Source organism: Salmo salar, chromosome ssa20 (assembly GCF_905237065.1).
Source record: "Salmo salar chromosome ssa20, Ssal_v3.1, whole genome shotgun sequence".
NCBI classification, from domain to species: Eukaryota; Metazoa; Chordata; class Actinopteri; order Salmoniformes; family Salmonidae; genus Salmo; species Salmo salar.
The window spans coordinates 80,136,946-80,161,142 of NC_059461.1; the positions used below are offsets into that span (position 1 = coordinate 80,136,946).

Here is a 24,197-nt window from a genome sequence, read left to right on the forward strand (position 1 = left end):
AGTGCAAAGGTCAAACTGAGTTTGTGCACACGCGCACTTCACAGAGGAGGTGTTGCTAACAGAAATATTCAAATTCGTGCTACAACGCGCCATTAAGATCTGGTTTTGACTACCTCCTTGCTTGTTCTGCCCACTATGCTTCATTTGCTCCCATGGTAAACGACACAGATTATTTATCTTGTAGGGCTGGGCGATATGGCCAAAATATCATATCACTGTATTTATTTATTTTTTGACATTATGACAGTATTTGATGTTTTTGAATAGTAAAAGTTATAAATTTGCTTTATGAGTTGTACGTGACCCTAGGGTGGCAACCCATACCTATACATTCTAAGTGATTTCAATTGGTCTTTCTCCATTCTGATTGTTATACTGTTCAATTCTAATTCAACCAAAAATAATCTCCTGCATTTCCATCAATTTCTGCATTTCAAATACAATCAAACTTTATTTGTGACATGCACAGAATACAACAAGTGTAGACTTTACCATGAAATGCTTACTTACAAGCCTTTAACCAACAGTGCAGTTCAAGAACAGTGCACTCAATTGAGATAATATCCACACTGCTACGTAGGGCTGCACGATATGGGCAAAAAAACTAGGCCTTATTTTTAAAATGTTGCAATTGCAATTTCACTTGTGATTTAGAGCAAAACACTTGGGTGAACTGTTGGAACCATGGAAATATAATGATTATTCTAATTCTATTAGTTAGAATATAATAGTTGGCACTTCGAATACAGTGTTATGTTGACATGACAACGAATGAAAATAACAGGGAGGCGTAATTCTTACAGGGTAGGAACCAAAGGCTACATTAAATGTTTCTTTGTGTAGCCAACATATTCATCCTTCACTTATTCTTCTTTGATTTAGAAGATACTGTTGCACAAACGACATGCTGATTTAGGCCTACACCATTATCTCTTATTCAGTACATTTATTAGCTAGCTAGCTCTCCAGCTAACTAGCGATTACCATTAGCGGCTAACACGATTTAGCTTAACTTGCTAAGAAATGACAAACTAGATGTTTGCAGATGTAAGAAACACAAATGAATAATGTAATTATAGAATGTTAGTGGATTTATATTATGAAGCAAAGGGGAAACAACTTCATTGTCATCAACATTGGTGTGGGGCTAGGTCTGTGTGGAAAGCGGCATTGAGAGAGAGAGAGAGAGAGAGAGAGCGGGGAGGGATGACTCAAGTAGCAGAGTAAACTATAAAAATGGACGTTACACACGGCGTGTCACATTTAACAAACCAAAAATTCAAATATCGTTATAGAAGGTAAAGTAAAAACCCAAACCAGTCCGCGCATCAGTACCGGTAGATAGTAAAATATGGTATACCGCCCAGCCCTGCTATCTTGGGTTAGTTATGAATATCTTTGGCTGTGCTGTGCTGTGCTGTGTTGTGTTGTGTTGTGCTAGCTGCTTGTCTTCCATTGGCTTGGCTTACAGTCCCAGATGTGTGTGTTGATATAATCATCTGTGTCATGGCACATTGGGAAGAAAGTGCTTAACCAGCTGTAGATGCTGACAATGGAGCCCCTTTCATCTTCCCCTTTATTGACAACTGATGAGATGAAACGTGTCTTCACAAGGAATAAAGCACACGCACACACACCACACACAGGCACACATGCACAGACACACATGCACAGACACAAGCACTTACACACACGGACGAACGCTACAATGTTTGTGGTTTTTTGTTGTGTATGAGTGTACAATAAATGTGTGTGTGTGTGTGTGTGTGTGTGTGTGTGGATGTCCGTGTGCGTATATATGCTTGCAGCTTGTGAGCACACCACCTATGTGTGTAATTCACTTATTGCGAACACATCGGTCGCCACGGTGATGGATAGAACATGGGAATGCGTAGTGTGCAGTTACCATGGTGATGGGAGAATCGTGGCGTGGCAGCAGGGCTGTTTTTGGCTAATTAATGACGGTTGTTTCTGTTAAGCTGTTGTTTCATGTCTTACAGGAAATACTTGAGCTTTGTGTTGGGCTGTTTTGTGTTAGGTTAGAGAGAAAGTCACATTCAGGCAATCTGCCTTTCTCCCGTCTCCACAGGTAGAGAGGTCCTTTTCTCTTACATCCAGCTGTCTATGTCAGTTGGCCTATAACACTGTCACAGAGTCAATATTGTGTGTGTGTGTGTGTTGGCTCAGAGCTCCAGGTTGTTTTTTAGCATGCTTCCACCTAGACTTTCTACCAAACAGCAACCAGCAATAAAAATAACCAACCTCACACAACCTTTAAAACACAACCTATGTCTCTCTCTCCGTTGTCATGACAACAAGGGTGCTGGGGATCACATTTACAGTCACGACCAAAATTATTGGCACCCTTGATAGAGATGACAAAAAAATACTGTATAAAATAAATAATACAAATACCGAGCATGGGAAAATTATATTATTTTCTACTAATACAATTACTGAGAGAAAAATGGGGTGTCAATAATTTTAACCCCTATCTTTTTGAGAGAGAAAAAAGTATTACTTGTTAAGCAAATATTTTTTCTGAGCAATTGTTTTAGTAGAAAATAATATAATTTAGCAATTTTGAGCATAGAATATAGCTCAGTATTTGTATGATTTATTTTATTCTGTCTATCAAGGGTGCCAATAATTTTTGTCATATGCATTTGTATTTATTATGGATCCCCATTAGCTGCTGCTATGTGGTGAGCTGGATATGTCCTGGCTCAAACCAGGCTCCTGTTGGAGAGCTCTGCTCTGCTGGTCGTCTAGAAGGAACCTAGCTCTGTTTAAACTAACATGCTGACTACCCCTAAATAAAAGTAAATAGAAAAAAGCAATCACCCATTCTGACTACACCGGGCATGCTGACTACACCAGGCATGCTGACTACACCGGGCATGCTGACTACACCGGGCATGCTGACTACACCGGGCATGCTGACTACATCGGGCATGCTGACTACACCGGGCATGCTGACTACACCGGGCATGCTGACTACACCGGGCATGCTGACTACACCAGGCATGCTGACTACACCGGGAATGCTGACTACACCGGGAATGCTGACTACACCGGGCATGCTGACTACACCGGGCATGCTGACTACACCGGGCATGCTGACTACACCGGGCATGCTGACTATATCGGGCATGCTGACTACACCGGGCATGCTGACTACACCAGGCATGCTGACTACACCGGGCATGCGGGTGCTTCCGCATGCGCCATTGCTGTCATGTTAATTTTGTCCATCCACACCAGACACGTTCAGGACACGCAGGTTGAAATATCCAAATTAACTCTGAACCTACTACCGGTATATTCATTTGGGGACAGGTCGAAACAAACATGAAACATTCATTGACATTTAACTAGCTAGCTTGCTGTTGCTAGCTAATTTGTCCTGGGATATAAACATTGGGTTGTTATTTTACCTGAAATGCACAAGTTCCTTTTTTTTATGGATCTTTGTAGAATTTCGACCCATTGACCAACTGGCAAGTGTCTTCACTGACATTTTCAACATGTCCCTCATTGAGTCTGTAATACCAACATGTTTCAAGCAGACCACCATAGTCCCTGTGCCCGAGAACACGAAGGCAACCTGCCTAAATGACTACAGACCCGTTGCACTCACGTCCGTAGCCATGAGGTGCTTTGAAAGGCTGGTAATGGCTCACATCAACACCATTATCCCAGAAACCCTAGACCCACTCCAATTTGCATACTGCACCAACAGATCCACTGATGATGCAATCTCTATTGCACTCCACACTGCCCTTTCCCACCTGGACAAAAGGAACACCTATGTGAGAATGCTATTCATTGACTACAGCTCAGCGTTCAACACCATAGTGCCCTCAAAGCTCATCACTAAGCTAAGGATCCTGGCACTAAACACCTCCCTCTGCAACTGGATCCTGGACTTCCTGACGGGCCGCCCCCAGGTGGTGAGGGTAGGTAGCAACACATCTGCCACGCTGATCCTCAACACTGGAGCCCCTCAGGGGTGCGTGCTCAGTCCACTCCAGTACTCCCTGTTTACCCACGACTGCGTGGCCGAACACGACTCCAACACCATCATTAAGTTTGCATTCGACACAACAGTGGTAGGCCTGATCACCTACAACGATGAGACAGCCTATAGGGAGGAGGTCAGAGAACTTGCCGGGTGGTGCCAGAATAACAACCTATCCGTCAACGTAACCAAGACTAAGGAGATGATTGTGGACTACAGGAAAAAGAGGACCGAGCACGCCCCCATTCTCATCGACGGAGCTGCAGTGGAGCGGGTTGAGAGCTTCAAGTTCCTTGGCATCCACATCACCAACAAACTAACATGGTCTAAGCACACCATGACAGTTGTGAAGTGGGCACGACAAAACCTGTTCTCCCTCAGGAGACTGAAAAGATTTGGCATGGGTCCTCAGATCCTCAAAATATTCTACAGCTGCACCATCAAGGGCATCCTTGCTGGTTACATCACTGCCTGGTATGGCAACTGCTCGGCCTCTGACCGCAAGGCACTACAGAGGGTAGTGCGTACAGCCCAGTTCATCACTGGGACTAAGCTGCCTGCCATCCAGGACCTCTACACCAGGCGGTGTCAGAGGAAGGCCATAAAAATGTTGAAAGACTCCAGCCACCCCAGTCATAGACTGTTCTCTCTACTACCGCATGACAAGCGGTACCGGAGTGCCAAGTCTAGGACAAAAAGGCTTCTCAACAGTTTTCACCCCCAAGCCATAAGAGTCCTGAACATCTAATCAAATGGCTACCCGGACTATTTTAACTATACATTCATGTACATACTACCTCAATTAGCCCGAACAACCAGTGCCCCCGCACATTGGCTAACTGGGCTATCTGCATTGTGTCCCGCCACCTACCACCCGCCAACCCCTCTTTTACGCTACTGATACTCTCTGTTTGTCATATATGCATAGTCACTTTCACCATATCTATATGTACATACTACCTCAATCAGCCCAACTATCCGGTGTCTGTATGTAGCCTCGCTACTGTTATTTTTCTCTGTCTTTTTAGTGTTGTTTTTATTTCTTTACTTACCTATTATTAACCTAATACTTTTTTTTATTTTTTATTATTGCACTGTTGGTTAGAGCCTGTAAGTAAGCATTTCACTGTAAGGTCTACGCATGCAACGCGGCCGGTGTGGCCAGCATGTCTGCCTGTCTGCCTGCCTGTCTGCCTGCCTGCCTGCCTGTCTGCCTGTCTGCCTGCCTGCCTGCCTGCCTGTCTGCCTGTCTGTCTGCCTGTCTGCCTGCCTGTCTGTCTGTCTGTCTGCCTGTCTGTCTGTCTGCCTGCCTGCCTGCCTGCCTGCCTGCCTGTCTGTCTGCCTGTCTGCCTGCCTGTCTGTCTGTCTGCCTGTCTGTCTGCCTGCCTGCCTGCCTGCCTGTCTGTCTGTCTGCCTGCCTGCCTGCCTGCCTGTCTGCCTGCCTGCCTGCCTGCCTGGCTGCCTGCCTGGCTGCCTGCCATTTCAGAGAGAGAGAGGGTCCTTTAGTCCTTAAAAACGGGAACTACGCTTATTTTGCGACACTCACGCACGCAACGCGGCCGGTGTGGCCAGCATGTGTCTGCCTGCCTGCCAGCCATTTCAGAGAGAGAGAGGGTTCTTTAGTCCTTAAAAACGGGAATTACACAATTGTAATGCTGCGTGTGGCCATGCATGTGTATGCCTGTATCAGTCTGTGCACGTGAGTCCATGTGTCTGGTGTGTGTGCATGTTTGTGGCCTATAGTTTATTTTACCAGAAATAGACTGGCATAGCTATGCCCTGTAGCTCTGTTCTCTGTATCGTTCTCTCTCTCTCTCTCTCTCTCTCTCTCTCTCTCTCTCTCTCTCTCTCTCTCTCTCTCTCTCTCTCATATAGAGGAGAGAAGCTCTGCTCGTTCAAACTACTTCAGCCGGATAAACTCTTTCCGTGCTCACAACTAGCCAATACCACTGTGTTATGTAAAGTAGTCTATGTGTGAGAGAGAGAGGGAGGGATAGAGAGAGAGAGAGAGAAAGTATTGACCCATATTACTGTTTTACAATCACATGTTCCAGAACATCCCAATATTCTACAGAACAGTGTTCCATGTACTTCACAGCTGTCCATTGGGATTGGCTGCTTCAGAGCTGCAGTGGGTTTTGATTGTTTTTTTCCGACTCTGTGCTGACTCAGAAGAGTGAGAGATGGAGGGGAGGGGGATAAATCAGGAGAGGGGAGACAGAGCAAGAGAGAGGAAATGTTTGACCATATTGGATACACATATTTCCCTCAGATTACAAAGACCCACATTTGAAAACAAATCCAATTTTGATAAACTCCCATATCTACTGGGTGAAATACCACAGTGTGCCATCACAGCAGCAACATATGTGAACTATTGCCACAAGAAAAGGTCAACCAGTGAAGAACAAACACCATTGTAAATACAGCCCATATTTATGTTTATTTATTTACCATTTTGTACTTTAACTATTTGCACATCGTTACAACACTGTTTATAGCCATGATATGACATTTGAAATGTCGCTATTCCTTAGGAACTTTTATGAGTGTAATGTTTACTGTTCATTGTTTAGAGGGGAGAGGGGGTCCATTTGTAGAGAGAAATATTAAAATACCACACCTTAACTTGTCCCTCCTGCTCCATCTCTCTCTCTGTCTCCTCTCCTCCCCTCACTCTCCTCATAACATCTGGCAATCTGTCCATCTCTATGGCAGTGTGATCAGAATAGCACACCTTTGCCCTCACTCCCTCCCTGTTCTCTCTTCCTCCCCCCGTCACCCTCTCTGCTCTCACACTCTCAAATTCAATTCAATTAAAAGGGCTTTATTGTCATGGGAAGCATATGTTTACATTGCCAAAGAAAATGGAATAGACAGTAAACAAAAGGGAAATAAACAAAGGAAACATTAGTAAACATTACACTCACAAACATTTTAAAATAGTATAGATAGAAATGTTATATTATTGGCCACTATTGGTTACAGTGTTGTAACATTGGACCAGTTGCACTCTGAGGCGGCTGATGTTGGTGGATTTGGAGGATGATGAAGGCAACAGCCTCAGATCCACAAAGTCCTTTCCACCAGGTGGCTGATGAGATATGTTGGCACAACTGCCATATTGCATCTCCATCCCTCATCCAGGCCAAGGTGTCGAGACACGGTAGTGATGACACCATAGGCTTTGTTGATCTCTCCACCCGACAGGATGCTCTTGCCAGCATACTTGGGGTTCAACATGTACACTGCGGCATGTATGGGCTTCAGGCAGAAGTCTTCACGCTTTTTGATGTATTTCAGAACTGCAGATTCCTCTACTTGGAGCAACAGTGAAGTGGGCAGGGCAGTACGGATTTCTTCTCTTACAGCTGCTAGCAGAGTGTGAACATCAGACAGGATGGCATTGTCTCCCTCAATCCGTGCAATGGCTACTGCTATAGGTTTCAGGCTGCTTAATCCAGGAGGATCCTCTTGATGGGGCTGTCCATATCGGCAGACTGTGATATGGCCATTTCTTGGAGAGACTCCTTCCCCTCCAGGAGACTGTCAAACATGATGACAACACCACCCCAACGGGTGTTGCTGGGCAGCTTCAATGTGGTGGTGCTCTTCTTCGTCTCACTTTGCTTGGTGAGGTAGATTGCTGTTATAACTTGATGACCCTTCACATACCTAACCATTCCCTTGGCTCTCTTACAGAGTATATCCATTGTTTTCAGTGCCATGATGTCCTTGAGGAGCAGATTCAATGCATGAGCAGCACAGCCAATGGGTGTGATGTGACCAAGCAGCCATCAAGTTCACAGCATTGTCTGTCACCAGTGCAAATACATTCTGTCGTCCAGGGTCATTGATGACTGCCTTCAGCTCATCTGCAATGTAGAGACCGGTGTGTCTGTTGTCCTTCGTGTCTGTGCTCTTGTAGAATACTGGTTGAGGGGTGGAGAAGATTTAGTTGATTATTCCTTGCCAACAAACATTCGACCACCCATCAGAGATGATTGCAATACAGTCTGCTTTCTCTATGATTTGCTTGACCTTCACTTGTACTCTGTTGAACTCTGCATCCAGCAAATGAGTAGATAAATCATGTCTGGTTTGAGGGGTGTATGCTGGGCGAAGAACATTCAGAAATCTCTTCCAATACACATTGCCTGTGAGCATCAGAGGTGAACCAGTTGCATACACAGCTCGAGCAAGACATTCATCAGTCAAAAAAACTTCTGATTCCAGGAGGACCATAAGGTGTCTGATTCATCATTTTCACCTCCTTTTATTTTTATTTATTTTTATTTCACCTTTATTTAACCAGGTAGGCCAGTTGAGAACAAGTTCTGGCCAAGATAATGCAAAGCAGTGCGACAAAAACAACAACACAGAGTTACACATAAACAAACGTACAGTCAATAACACAATAGAAAAATATATGTACAGTGTGTGCAAATGCAGTAAGATTGGGGAGGTAAGGCAATAAATAGGCCAAAGAGGAGAAATAATTACAATTTAGCATTAACACTGGAGTAATAGATGTGCGGATGATGATGTGCAAGTAGATATACTGGGGTGCAAAATAGAAAAAATAAATAAATAACAATATGGGGATGAGGTAGTTGGGTGTGCTATTTTCAGATGGGCTGAGTAAAGGTACAGTGATCGGTAAGCTGCTCAGACAGCTGATGCTTAAAGTTAGAGAGGGAAATATAAGTCTCCAGCTTCAGTGATTTTTGCAATTCGTTCCAGTCATTGGCAGCAGAAAACTGGAAGGAAAGGCAGCCAAAGGGGGTGTTGGCTTTGGGGGTGACCAGTAAAATATACCTGCTGGAGCGCGTGCTATGGATGGGTGTTGCTATGGTGACCAGTGAGCTGAGATAAGGCGGGGCTTTATTTAGCAAAGACTTATAGATTACCTGGAGCCAGTGGGTTTGGCGACGAATATGTAGCGAGCGCCAGCCAACGAGAGCATACAGGTCGCAGTGATGGGTAGTATGGGGCTTTGGTGACAAAACGGATGGCACTGTGATAGACTACATCCAGTTTGCTGAGTAGAGTGTTGGAGGCTTTTTTGTAAATGACATCGCCGAAGTCAAGGATCAGTTGGATAGTCAGTTTTACGAGGGTATGTTTGGCAGCATGAGTGAAGGAGGCTTTGTTGTGAAATGGGAAGCCGATTTTAGATTCAATTTTGGATTAGAGATGTTTAATATGAGTCTGGAAGGAGAGTTAACAGTCTAACCAGACACCTAGGTATTTGCAGTTATCCACATATTTTAGTCAGAACCGTCAAGAGTAGTGATGCTGGACAGGCAGGCAGGTGCGGGCAGTGATCGGTTGAAGAGCATGCATTTAGTTTTACTAGCATTTAAAAGCAGTTGGAGGCCACGGAAGGAGTGTTGTGTGGCATTGAAGCTTGTTTGGAGGTTTGTTAACACAGTGTCCATAGAAGGGCCAGATGTATACAGAATGGTGTCGTCTGCGTAGAGGTGGATCAGAGAATCACCAGCAGCAAGAGCGACATCATTGATATATACAGAGAAAAGAGTCGGCCCGAGAATTGAACCTAGTGGCACCCCCATAGAGACTGCCATAGAGACTGCCAGAGGTCCAGACAACAGGCCCTCTCCGATTTGGCACACTGAACTCTATCTGAGAAGTAGTTGGTGATCCAGGCGATGCAGTCATTTGAGAAACCAAGGCTATTGAGTCTACCCATAAGAATGCGGTGATTGCCAGAGTTGAAAGCCTTGGCCAGGTCGATGAAGATGGCTGCACAGTACTGTCTTTTATCTATGGCAGTTATGATATCGTTTAGGACCTTGAGGTGCACCATTAACCACCTCTGAAACCAGATTGCATAGTGGAGAAGGTACGGTGGGATTCTAAATGGTCGGTGATCTGTTTGTTAACTTGGCATTCGAAGATTTTCAAAAGGCAGGGCAAGATGGATATAGGTCTATAACAGTTTGGGTCTAGAGTGTCTCCCCCTTTGAAGAGAGGGATGACCGCGGCAGCTTTCCAATCTTTGGGGATCTCAGACGATACGAAAAAGAGGTTGAACAGGCAAGTAATAGGGGTTGCAACAATTTCGGCAGATCATTTTAGAAAGAGAGGGTCCAGATTCTCTAGCCCAGCTGATTTGTACGGGTCCAGGTTTTGCAGCTCTTTCAGAACATCAGCTGTCTGGATTTGGGTGTAGGAGAAGCGGGGGGTGCAAAGCTGTTGGCCAGGGTAGGGGTAGCCAGGTGGAAAGCATGGCCAGCCGTAGTAAAATGCTTATTGAAATAATCGATTATTGTAGATTTATCGGTGGTGACAGAGTTTTCTAGCCTCAATGCAGTGGGCAGCTGGGAGTAGGTGCTCTTATTCTCCATGGACTTTACAGTGTCCCAAAACTTTTTGGAATTAGTGCTACAGGATGCAAATTTCCGTTTGAAAAAGCTAGCCTTAGCTTTCATAACTGACTGTATATATTGGTTCCTGACTTCCCTGAAAAGTTGTATATCGCTGGGGCTATTTGATGCTAATGCAGTACGCCACAGAATGTTTTTGTGCTGGTCAAGGGCAGTCAAGTCTGGGGTGAACCAATGGCTATATCTGTTCTTAGTTCTGCATTTTTTGAATGGGGCATGCTTATTTAAGATGTTGAGGAAAGCTCTTTTAAAGAGCAACCAGGCATCCTCTACTGACGGGATGAGGTCAATGTCCTTCCAGGATACCCGAGCCAGGTCGATTAGAAAGGCCTGCTCGGGGAGATTTTGGGGTGGTCGTTTGACAGCGGACCCATTACGGACGCAGGCAATGAGGCAGTGATCGCTGAGATCCTGGTTGAAGACAGCAGAGGTGTATTTAGAGGCCAAGTTGGTTAGGATGATATATGAGGGTGCCCATGGTTACGGATTTAGGGTTGTACCTGGTAGGTTCCTTGATAATTTGTGAGAGATTGAGGGCATCTAGCTTAGATTGTAGGACGGCCGGGGTGTTAAGCATATCCCAGTTTAGGTTACCTAACAGTATGAACTCTGAAGATAGATGGGGGCAATCAATTCACATATGGTGTCCAGGGCACAGCTGGGGCTGAGGGGGGTCTATAACAAGCTGTAACAGTGAGACTTATTTCTGGAAATGTGGATTTTTAAAAGTAGAAGCTCGAATTGTTTGGGCACAGACCTGGATAGTATGACAAAACTCTGCAGGCTTTCTCGGCAGTAGATTGCAACTCCGCCCCCTTTGGCAGTTCTATCTTGTCGGGAAATGTTGTAGTTGGGGATGGAAATTTCCGAATTTTTGGTGGCCTTCCTAAGCCAGGATTCAGACACGGCTAGGACATCAGGGTTGGAGGAGTGTGCTAAAGCAGTGAATAAAACAAACTTAGGGAGGAGGCTTCTGATGTTAACATGCATGAAACCAAGGCTTTTACGGTTACAGAAGTCAACAAATGAGAGCGCCTGGGGAATAAGTGTGGCTATGGGGGCTACAGGGCCTGGTTTAACCTCTACATCACCAGAGGAACAGAGAAGAGATAGGATAAGGGTACGGCTAAAGGCTATAAGAACTGGTTGTCTAGTGCATTGGGAACAGCGAATAAAAGGAGCAGATTTCTGGGTGTGGTAGAATAGATTCAAGGCATAATGTACAGACAAGGGTATGGTAGGATGTGATTACAGTGGAGGTAAACCTAGGCATTGAGTGACGATGAGAGCAGTTGCGTCTCTGGAGGCACCAGTTAAGCCAGGTGAGGTCTCCGCATGTGTGGAGGGTGGGACAAAAGAGCTATCTAAGGCATTTAGGGCGGGGCTGGGGGCTCTACAGTGAAATAAAACAATAATAACTTACCTAAACAGCAGTAGACAAGTCATATTGACATTAGGGAGAGGCAGGTGGAGCCTAGTGATCATAGGGTCCAATGAGCAGCAATAGGTGAGTCAGGGAGCCGATCGGTAGTCGCTACTACGCTAGGCGAGATGGAGATACGCCGATTCAGAAAGCTAGCGTGCCGGGGCCAGCAGATGGGTCTTCGGCGACGTCGCAACGGAAAAGCCTGTTGAAACCACCTCGCACGATTACGTCGGCAGACCAGTCGTGATGGATCGGCGGGGCTCCGTGTTGGCAATAAAGGGTCCAGGCCAATTGGCAAAAGAGGTATTGTAGCCCAAGAATTAGCTGGAAGACCTCGAATAGAAGTAGAGGGACTTTTCTCAGAGGTTGCTTGTTGTGAGTGCTGAGGGAACTTTATCCACTTGGCCAGATGATTCTGCATCTTTGATGCATTCTTCACATGTGATTTGGCACAGTATTTGCGAATGTACACAGCTTTTCCTTCCACATTAGTTGCAGTGAAATGACTCCACACATCAGATAGTGCCCGTGGCATTTTCCTGTAAAAATTTGAAAATAATGTGTACAAAAAAACAAACAAATACATTCCATGTACAGATAAATAGTTAAGCAGTTTGATGAACTTCTATGGGCTAGGTTGGATGGTAGCGTCCCACCTGCAGGTCACAGCCAGTGAAATATCAGGGCGGCAAATTCAAAAACAACAAAATGTCATAATTCAACTTTCTCAAACATACAACTATTTTACACCATTTTAAAGATACACTTCTCCTTGATGTAACCACATTGTCCGATTTCAAAAAGGCTTTACAGCGAAAGCAAAACATTACATGATGTTAGGAGAGTACATAGACAAAAATAATCACACAGCCATTTTCCAAGCAAGGACATGTGTCAATAAAACCCAAAACACAGCTAAATGAAGCACTAACCTTTTGACGATCTTCATCAGATGACACTCCTAGGACATTATGTTACACAATACATGTATGTTTTGGTCTATAAAGTTCATATTTATATCCATATTTATAACAGCATTTTACATTGGCGCGTGATGTTCAGAAAATGTATTCCCACTAAAACGTCCGGTGAATGTGCACATCAATTTACAAAAATACTCATCATAAACGTTGACAAAATATATAACAATTATTTAAAGAATTATAGATAGACTACCCCTGGATTCAACCGCTGTGTCAGATTTTAAAATAGCTTTACGGAGAAAGCACATTTTTCAATATTCTGAGTACATAGCTCAGCCATCACGGTGAGCTATTCAGACACCCGCCAAGTTCGGGGAAACCTAAACACAGAATTAGTATTAGAAATATTCTCTTACCTTTGCTGATCTTCGTCAGAATGCACTCCCAGGACTGCTACTTGTACTTCCACAAGAAATGTTGTTTTTGTTCAAAATAATCCATATTTATGTACAAATACCTCCGTTTTGTTCGTGCGTACAGATCACTTATCTGTACGTACACGAGCACGGAACGAGAGACGAAAAGTCAAAATGTTCCATTACTGTACATACAAGCACGTCAAACGCTGTTTAAAATCAATCTTTATGGTATTTTTAACGTAAAATTGTGATAATATTCCAACCGGACGATAGCATATTCATTCAAGAAGAAAAAGAAGGAACGACGCGCTCACGTGACTGCGCATATCCAATCCCTTTGTTGCCAGGGAGTCCACTCAGTAACTGAGCTCCTATTATCTGCCCAGTGACAGGAAAATGCTCAAACCACTTTCTGAAGGCTTTAGACAGCCAATGGAAGCCTTAGGAAGTGCAACGTCACCCCACAGACACTGTAGCTTCGATAGAGAATCAAAAGAAGAACTACAATTCTTACTTTCCACTTCCTGCTTGGATTTTTCTCTGGGTTTTGCCTGCCATATGAGTTCTGTTATACTCACAGACACCAATCAAACAGTTTTAGAAACTTCAGAGTGTTTTCTATCCATATCTACTAATAATATGCATATTCTAGTTTCTGGGCCAGAGTAGTAACCTGTTTAAATTGGGTACGTTTTTCATCCGGCAGTGAAAATACTGCCCCCCTGCCCAGACAGGTTAAACAACTCCTTTGTTAGATAAATGTTTTAAAATGAAACATGTATGGAAACGGGTGAATGAACACTCCTCAGTTAGCAGGCTCAAGCAAGCTAAAACCCACATGGTAGCAAAAACTAACTAGCAGAAATTGTTAACAAGTTAGAAATGATTGTATACACACTTTGCTGCAGGCTACTTTTTACTAGTTAACAAAAAATCATGTATGTCATATAAAATATATTCACCCCACCCAGTATAGTAATCAAAACTTACCAGAAAGCATGTAGTCCTTGGCTCAGACAGTGAAGTAGTGTGGGCTCAATAGCATATCATTAGTGTGCAAGATCTTGAGAATCAGCTATACATGTGATGGAAGAATACACTGTGCATGCAGAGGGTTCCAATTCCATTGAATTGGGGCTAGTTTAACCAAATATGCCACAAGACCTAGAATTGCCTTATGTGTATCCCACGAAAAGGTTCACTATTATGAGCTAGCTTTTTTGATGAATTTAAACAAAATTCCCTAAATTCCCGGGCTTAACTTCCCATGGAAAATTTCTGGAAAATTTCCCAGAAAGTTTCCGACCCTTTGCAACCGTACTAAAGACATTGTTTTCACTGCTGTTGATGATACTGCAGAGGATTTTTCAGAGATTGCTGCTGAAGCGTATTCTACGGTAATTATTAGGGTCAAATTTGTCTCCACTTTTGTGGATTGGGGTGATCAGGACTTGGTTCCAAATAAAAGGGAATATGCCAGAGCTGAGGATAATGTTGAAGAGTTTAAGAATAGCCAATTGGAATTTGTTGTCTGTATATTTTATCATTTCATTGAGGATACCATCAACCTCACAGGCCTTTTTGGGTTGAAGGGTTTGTATTTTGTCCTGTAGTTCATACAATGTAATTGGAGAATCCAGTGGGTTCTGGTAGTCTTTAATAGTTGATTCTAAGATGTGTATTTGATCATGTATATGTTTTTGCTGTTTGTTCTTTGTTATTGGGCTGAAACGGTTGGAAAAGTGGTTTATCCATATTCTTCATCAAACCATTTCTCATTGTTAGTTCTCTTAGGTTTTCTGCCTGAATTAAAATGTGATATGTTAGCTGATAGGTCAAATATATTGTTCAGGCTTCCTGCTGCTAAGTTTACACCTTCACCATTGGAGGAAAACATTTTGTCCAGGAAGTTGTCTAGGAGGGATTGGATTTGTTGTTGGCCAATTGTTTTTGGTAGTTTTCAACACTGCCCTCCTTCCATCTATACATTGTTTTAATAGTATGCAGTTTGTTTGGCTTCGATGCCACATGGTTGATTCTTGCTCCGTTTAAGTAGATTGTGATTTTGATGTTATCTGATAGGAGTTTCAGTGGGCTGACTGTGAACGCTCTGAGAGACTCAGGGATGAGGTCGGTGATAAAGTATTCTACAGCACTACTGCCAAGAGATGAGCTATGGGTGTACCTACCATGGGAGTCCCCTCGAAGCCTACCATTGACTATGTACAGACCTGGCGTGCGACAGAGCTGCAGGAGTTGTGACTCGTTTCAGTTGGTTATGTTGTCGTAGTTGTGTCTAGGTGGGCATATGGGGGAGGGAATGCTGTCACCTCCAGGTAGAGGTTTGTCCCCCTGTGTGCTGAGTGTGTCAGGTTCTTGTCCAGTTCTGGCATTTAGGTCACCCTAGACTAGCAAATGTCCCTGGGCCTAGAAATGATTGATCTCCCCCTCTAGAATGGAGAAGCTGTCTTCATTAAAGTATGGGGATTCTCGTTGGGGGATATAGGTAGCACACAGTAGGACATGTTTCTCTGTTGAGATAATTTCCTTTAGAATTTCTAGCCAAATGTAAAATGTTCCTGTTTTGATTAATTTGATGGAGTGAGTTAGATCTGCTCTATAGCAAATTAGCATACCCCCTGAGTCCCTTCCCTGTTTCACACCTGGTAGTTTGGTGGATGGAACTACGAGCTCTTTGTAACCTAGAGGGCAACCAGTGGGTCAATCTCCTCTTTTCCATGTTGCTTGTAGGATGACAATGTCTGTATTTCTGATTTCTTTGGTGAAGTCCAAGTTCCTGCTATTTAGGCCAAAGGCAGATGACCTCAGGCCTTGGATATTCCAAGTTGAGATAGTGGGGCTTTGTGTTCCATAAAGTGTCCAATGTTGCTGGTCGTGTGTTTTGGCCTCAGACCAGTAAGTGTGAGCAGAGCCTGCTGAGCATCTGCTACATGCCATTCGCTTGGGCTAGTGTAAGAGTGGGGGTTGGGCCTGTTTGCCTGCTCACGGTCTGGGCGTATGTGTGACTTTCATGTTGAGGCCCTCTTTGCGGGAGTGGGGGGCATGGGGTGGGGGGGTGGGAGGTGGTCCCGCAGGTCTGGGAGAGTGTCTCGCAGGTCTGGGAGACTGTCTCGCAGGTCTGGGAGAGTGTCTGTTGATCTGAGAGAGTGTCTTGCTGGTCTGGGAGAGTGTCCCACAGGTCTGGGGTAGTGTCCCGCAGGTCTGGGATAGTGTCCTGCAGGTCTGGGAGAGTGTCCGTTGATCTGGGAGAGTGTCCCGCAGGTCTGGGAGAGGGTCCCGCAGGTCTAGGATAGTGTCCCGCAGGTCTGGGAGAGTTTCCCGCAGGTCTGGGAGTGTGTCCGTTGATCTGTTGCCCTTATGTGAGGGGTGGGGCTGTGGTTGAGGGCGATGTCCTTTAGGGTCCTGGCGAAGGTGGGCACTGCTGCCTTGTGTAGGTGGACCTGGTTGTAAAGGCTGTTCAAGTCCAGGGTGGAGTGGTGGGCTAGGTAAACATTTTGTTTTAACCTGTTGAGGACAGACGTCAGCCAATGGCATCGCACGGCGCGAAATACAAAACCAACTAAAATACCACAATTCAATTTGATCAAACAATCAACTATTTTAAACCATTTTAAAGATAAGACTCTCGTTAATCTAACCACATTGTCCAATTTCAAAAAGGCTTTACAGCGAAAGTAAAACATTAGATTATGTTAGGAGAGTACACAGACACAAATAATCACACAGCCATTTTCCAAGCAAGCATATATGTCACATAAACCCAAACCACAGCTAAATGCAGCACTAACCTTTGATGATCTTCATCAGATGACACTCCTAGGACATTATGTTATACAATACATTCATATTTTGTTCAATCAAGTTCATATTTATATCAAAAACCAGCTTTTTACATTAGCATGTGATGTTCAGAACTAGCATACCCACCGAAAACTTCCGGTGAATTTACTAAATTACTCAGGATAAACGTTCACAAAATACATAACAATTATTTTAAGAATTATAGATACAGAACTCCTTTATGCAATCGCTATGTCCGATTTTAAAATAGCTTTTCGGCGAAAGCACATTTTGCTATATTCTGAGTATATAGCTCAGCCATCACAGGCTAGCTAATTTGACACCCACCAAGTTTGGGGCAACCTAAACTCAGAATTACTATTAGAAAAATTGGATTACCTTCGCTGTTCTTCGTCAGAATGCACTCCCGGGACTTCTACTTCAACAACAAATGTTGTTTTGGTTCCAAATAATCCATAGTTATATCCAAATACCGCCATTTTGTTCGTGCGTTCAGGTCACTATCCGAAGGGTGACGCGCGAGCGCATTTCGTGACAAAGAATTTCAAAATATTCCATTACCGTACTTAGAAGCATGTCAAATGCTGTTTAAAATACATTTTTATGCTATTTTTCTCGTATAATAGCGATAATATTCCAACCGGGCAACGTTGTATTCATTCAAAGGCTGAAAGAAAAAAATTGAGTAGTCTCATGACTGCGCATCTCCAGTCTCACTGTCCCCAGGCTGACCACTTACAAATTCTGCTGCTGTTCTTTGCCCAGAGACAGCAGACACCCCATTCCACTTTCTGGCGGCTTTAGAGAGCCAATGGAAGCCTTAGAAAATGTCACGTTACAGTATTTTCGATAGAGATGCAACAGAAAACAACAAATTGTCAGACAGGGCACTTCCTGTATGGAATCTTCTCAGGTTTTGGCCTGCCATATGAGTTCTGTTATACCCACAGACACCATTCAAACAGTTTTAGAAACTTTAGAGTGTTTTCTATCCGAATCTACTAATTATATGCATATTCTAGTTTCTGGGCAGAAGTAGTAACCAGATTAAATCGGGTACGTTTTTTATCCGGCTGTGAAAATACTTCCCCCTATCCCAAAGAAGTTAAGGCACAGTCACAGGAAATACTTCCGTTTACCCGCTGTATGGTAGCAGGGTGGAAGTCTTTTCGTGGTAGCAGCGTGGGCATAATCATTTGTGCATTGAGGAAAGTGGTAGAAGCTTTTTCATTCACTCCCTTGAGTGCTGTGGCCACCCTTTCCTGCTGTGTTCTCCAGTTGTTTGTGCCTGTGTGTATTATTATGTGGCTTTGTGACCGTAGTTGGTCCTCAGACAGAAGGTCTAGGGCGTGCTGGGTGTTTGGACACCAGAGTTTAGACACTGTGTGTTTGGGAAAAAGTTTATTTTATTGTATATATTTCCCATGTGAGTCCATAAGGAGTACAATCAGTGTCTTGTGTGTGTCCTCAGTGGGTGTGGGGGGGTTGTCAGGAGGGCTATCAGGGGGGTTGACAGGAGGATATGGGGTCCCCTGGGCTTGGGGTTCTTCATTTATCGGTCCTGCTGTGATGACGAGGCTATGGTCTCTCTCTCTCATTGCCAAGGTTACCCACATTGGTGTGCTGGCATGCGCTCAGTGGTGTTAGTGACCGTGGAGATGAGATACTGAAGTGGATCATTAGAGATCCACTTCTAGGGCTGTTGCGGTGACTGTTTTACTGCCACACCGGCGGTCTCGTCAGCAGACAAATTCCACATGACCGTTTAGTCACGGTAATTAGGCTTCTCCAAGCTCTGATGCTGCTGCTGGTCGTTAGTAGTCTACCAAACTTGCTAACTGCCTGCTACTCAGCACTCTATTGTCCCTCTAACCACTCTAACATCAATGCAAATGTATTTGAAAATCGAACACTTCATGAGAGCCCATGAACTCATGTTGCATAGATGACATGCATTTTTTCCCGCTGCCCCTGTTTTGTTACAGGTGCATGTTAATGGTCCTTACTAAATCAAAACAAATGTCACACATATATTATTTAGTATATGTGAAGACAAGATTAAATCAAGAATAGTCTGATGGGTGACAATAATAGCCTATCACTTATGAATTATTTATTATCACTTGTGAATGATGCCCAGCAAAAGAAACAATGCATTTTTTTTGTGACTTGTTCGAATCATAGTGGCACACCACATGTAGCCTAGCCCATAGAACTACAGTATATGTTTTAATAAGGTTTGTATCACAACTAAAGTGGCCAAATAACTTCTTCAAATAAAGCACATTAATCCACTTTACAAGGGGTGTAGAGCCTAACTGGCATATATAAACAGCGCGTGAGTTTGAAGTTTGGGGAAGATAAAAAGGCGCCTTTATAATAAAAGCATTACATGCAGAATCACATTTGCGGTCACTTTTGATAATGGTGTTTTCCACTAATGGAACATACGCGCTTATAGCCTACTGCCATGTGCGCATTACTGTGCTTATAATGTGAAGAAATAGCCTAATAGTTTATCAACATTTTAAGCTAAACCTTCTGATCTGTTACGTCAGTCACATTGTGTAAAAAAGTTTTTTTGATGCTAGTGGTTGTATTCATTTGGGATCTATCACATCCCACAACTGTCCCAGACTATGTTTGGAATATTTATTTCTCGCACAGAATAGAAAAGGTTGACTTTTGTACTATGGGAATAGTAGATTGACATAGGATAGTGCTTTTGCTCTTCGTTAGGCCTACTCATCTTGCTGGCTGACGAAAAAATATCTTCAATATGCACCTTGGAATTGGATAAGGACACGTGCATTTGCGTCCCCGATGTGTCTGTCTTCACTTGTAGCCTGTGAGAAGGACTGGATCATGTGATGGAGAGTCGTGTGAGTGAGAGGAGCTTCGGATTGTGAAGCACACTCAGGGAGAAGGGCACAACGCAGCACACTCAGGGAGAAGGGCACAACGCAGCACACTCAGGGAGAAGGGCACAACGCAGCACACTCAGGGAGAAGGGCACAACGCAGCTATATTACATGGATTTATTGTGAAGGTATAGGCTATATTACATGGATTTATTGTGAAGGTGTAGGCTATATTACATGGATGTATTGTGAAGGTATAGGCTATATTACATGGATTTATTGTGAAGGTGTAGGCTATATTACATGGATTTATTGTGAAGGTGTAGGCTATATTACATGGATTTATTGTGAAGGTGTAGGCTATATTACATGGATTTATTGTGAAGGTGTAGGCTATATTACATGGATTTATTAGACTTTTTAAAATGGCTTGTAGGCTGTGTGTGGAAGCCAGGAGATGCTAAATGTGTTTGTGTTAATTAACGGTCAATTACCATTAGACCGACAGATATTTGCTTGACAATCACCGGCTGATGAAATATTGCGACCGCCACAGTATTACTCAGTATTAGGAAGGTGCTCCTAATTTTTGGTATACTCAGTTTACAAGTCTGTTTTAGCCCTCTACAGAAACTGTTTCTACTGTCCCTCACTGGTCAGTGTTCAACTGACATCTCTTTCTCTCTCTACTTCTCCCACCACCCCATACTCTCCCTCCCTCTCTCCGTCCTTCAGCTGCGTATAGGTATCCATACAGGCTCAGTGTTGGCGGGGGTGGTTGGGGTGAGGATGCCCAGGTACTGTCTGTTTGGCAACAACGTCACACTGGCCAGCAAGTTTGAGTCTGGGAGCCACCCTCGATGCATCAACGTCAGCCCAACCACATACAGGTGAGTACACCTGTGTGTGTGGTCCGTGTGTGTGTGTGTGTGTGTGTGTGTGCAGGTGTGTATATATGTGAGGGGGGAGAATGAATGGTAATAGAGCAGCTCTCAGTCTCTGAGGACATTTGAGTAAGAAACGGTCACATCCAGTCACTGAATTTGTGATACGTCATTAACACACGCCCGCAAGCACGCAGGCAAGCGCACACACACAGACACACACACACACAGACACGCACACACAGTGACTGCGATGTTGAGTCAAACACTTTGAGATGAGAGCTGGTCTTAGTGTTCTCTCTCTTTCTCTTTCTTTCTCCCTCTCTCTCCCTCTTTCTCTCTCTCTCTTTCTCCCTCTCTCTCCCTCTTTCTCTCTCTCTCTTTCTCCCTCTCTCTCTCTCTCTCTCTTTCTCCCTCTCTCTCCCTCTCTCTCTCTCTCTTTCTCCCTCTCTCCCTCTTTCTCTCTCTCTCTCCCTCTTTCTCTCTCCCTTTCTCTCCCTCTTTCTCTCTCTCCCTATCTCGCTCTCCCTCTTTCTATCTCTCCCTCTCTCTCTCTCTCCCTCTCTCTCCCTCTTTCTCTCTCCCTATCTCTCTCTCTCACTCTTTCTTTCTGCCTTTCAATTCAATTTCAATTTAAGGGGCTTTATTGGCATGGGAAACATATGTTTACATTTGTTTTCAAGTTCTTTATGGGTCTGTGTAATCTGAGGGAAATATGTGTCTCTAATATGGGCAAACATTTGGCAGCAGGTTAGGAAGTGCAGCTCAGTTTCCACCTCATCTTGTGGGCAGTGTGCACATAGCCTGTCTTCTTTTGAGAGCCAGGTCTGCCTGTGGCGGCCTTTCTCAATAGCAAGGCAAGTTAAAAATGTCCTTTAATTTTGGGTCAGTCACAGTGGTCAGGTATTCTTCCACTGTGTACTCTCTGTTTAGGGGCAAATAGCACCATAGGTTACTCTGTTTTTTTTGTTAATTCTTTACAATGTGTCAAGATATTATCTTTTTGTTTTCTCATGTTTTGGTTGGGTCTAATTGTGTTGCTGTCCTGAGTCTCTCTCTCTCTCTCTCTCTCTCTCTCTCTCTCTCTCTCTCTCTCTCTCTCTCTCTCTCTCTCTCTCTCTCTCTCTGGTGTCCATTCTGTGAGTCAGTGAGTCAAAAGCGTTGCCTTGGAAACCTCTATTTTTGCAGTCAAGGACGTTCTCTCTTTAGAATCACTCATTATTCGCATGACACAAAGAGGGCTAATTGTTGCAGATTTAAATCAACCTTGTGTGTGTGTACATACCCTTCTTCAGCACGAACACACACCTGTAGCTTGTGAATAATGCCTGGGTGTGTGATTGGCCTTTTCTCATTCTGAACAAGGCTGCATCACTCCCTGGAGAGTCTGGTGTTTGGGGAAATCTCCAAATCCCAATCTGCAGCTAAATATACCACACACACACCATGAGTGTTTAAATCTCTCTCCTCATTCTTTCTCTCTCTCCCTCTTTCCCTCTCCCCTCTCTCCCTCTTCCCTCTCTCCATCTTCCCTTTCTCCCTCTTTCCCTCTCTCCCTCTTCCCTTTCTCCAGGCTGCTGAAAGACGATTGCTCTTTCTCTTTCGTCCCTCGTTCCCAGTTGGAGCTTCCTGATAATTTTCCTAAGGATATCCCAGGAACATGCTACTTCCTGGAGGGGGGGACCTCCCATAGCCACGCCTCCCTGACCAGCTCTCGCTCCGCCCCCCCAGCTCCCCTGAGGAAAGTGTCCTACAGCATCGGCACCATGTTCCTACGAGAGACGAGTCTATAGGCTCCCAATACACACAGTCATCAGCATACACACACAACTCTAACCCTACAGCCATGTTTAAATGGGAGACAATACCCTCCTACCCCAAACCAGGACTCAGTCCTCTTAACAACCCCCTCGCTTTTCCATCTAGAAACAGACACTCCTTGCTGCACCAACTACAACCTGTTGTTACCAAGTGCAATCACCCTTTACCCTTCAACCCCACCATGAATCAGACTGAAGGTTGAGAGAAGAGAGAGAAAAGGAGGAGTGAAAACAACAAGAACAACAGAGACAATAATAGAATTCTCTAGTGACTCCAAAACTAAAGCCTTCTGCTTGTAGAACTCGGCGTACTGTAACCATGGATACCACAGCTGGCTGTCATCTTGGGCATGGCAGGTACTATGTTATTATCAACAGCGCTAACAACTCAGTGCCTTCCTCACTAGAACACTACATACATACACAACATGTGAGCTGGCTGAACACAGGGAATTGGAACGAGGTCTGCAGCTCTGATGCTCCCCACAGTGAAGTGTGTGACTCTCCCAAATCAGTCACTGTGGGAAGCCTGTGTTGTTTTGGTCCAGCTAGCAGCTGAACCACTGGGATGTTTGGACATTTTCTCTTTCAGTTAGCTGAATGCATCCACTTCCCAGCCCGTTTGTCAACACTAAACCATGGACATAAGAAAGCAGCACATAAATACATCCATCCACCCCCCTCCATCCATCCACCCCCCTCCCCTCCATCTATCCATCCTCCCCCCTCCATCCATCCATCCATATACCCCCCTCCCATCCATCCTCCCCCTCCATCTATCCATACTCCCCCCTCCATCCATCCATTCATCCATCCTCCCCCCTCCATCCATCCATCCTCCCCCCTCCTGTCAGCCATCCGCCCATCCTCCCCCCTCCATCCATCCATCCATCCATCCATCCATATACCCCCCTCCCATCCATCCATCCATCCATCCTCCCCCCTCCATCCATCCATCTACTCCCCTCCATCCATCCATCCATCCATCCACCCCCCTCCCCTCCCTCCAAATCATCCATCCATTCATGGGGGGGGGGGGGTAGAAAGGGATAGTGGATTGTGGTGTGTGTTTTTTGGGGGGTAGAACAGTGAAATATCACTGGTCTACACTCAATTCTCCGTATTTAAGGGCCTTTCATATGTCCCCCCCCCCCCCACCCACTGCATCCCTCTCTAGCTAAACACCAGCATCACACATCCATATGTCCATGGATTTAGGAAGAAGGGAGTGGCAGAGGGAGAGAGAGAGAGAGAGAGAAAGGGATGTTAATTTTCAATAAAAGTTTTTATTCTGTTCTTTTCTCAGCTGATACTATTAGTAAACGTACATTGCCAGATCTCTATGTCTTTAGAGCAATAACCTTAGGATCCTATCTCTCTGTCCCCAACCCCATTTCTCTCTCACACACACAAACACACATTGGCTTGTTACAAGTAAGAAATGACAGGCTTCAATCGAATACTGTTGTAAACATACTTGTCCTGGAAACTTGTTTTTGATGTCATTGATTTAGCTGTGAGGTTAAAGCATTAAAGATAATAAGTGAAACAAAATAATCAGTCAGTCATCCAGCATTCAAACAGCAGCGTAATCAAATATTCCGTCCCATG

The 24,197-nt window shown here is 44.3% G+C and overlaps 1 protein-coding gene across 2 annotated transcripts in view; it reads left to right on the plus strand.

Moving 5' to 3' along the window:
* LOC106591258 (guanylate cyclase soluble subunit alpha-2) overlaps positions 1-23,326 on the plus strand; it is a 133,012-nt gene extending 109,686 nt beyond the window's left edge. For both annotated transcript variants that reach the window (XM_045703994.1, XM_045703993.1), the window contains exons 8-9: positions 20,618-20,772; positions 22,340-23,326. In XM_045703994.1, coding sequence (XP_045559950.1) covers positions 20,618-20,772; positions 22,340-22,559 — 375 coding nt within the window. In that variant the 3' untranslated portion in view covers positions 22,560-23,326. The remainder of the gene's footprint in view (positions 1-20,617; positions 20,773-22,339) is intronic.
* Positions 23,327-24,197: the final 871 nt, after the last annotated feature.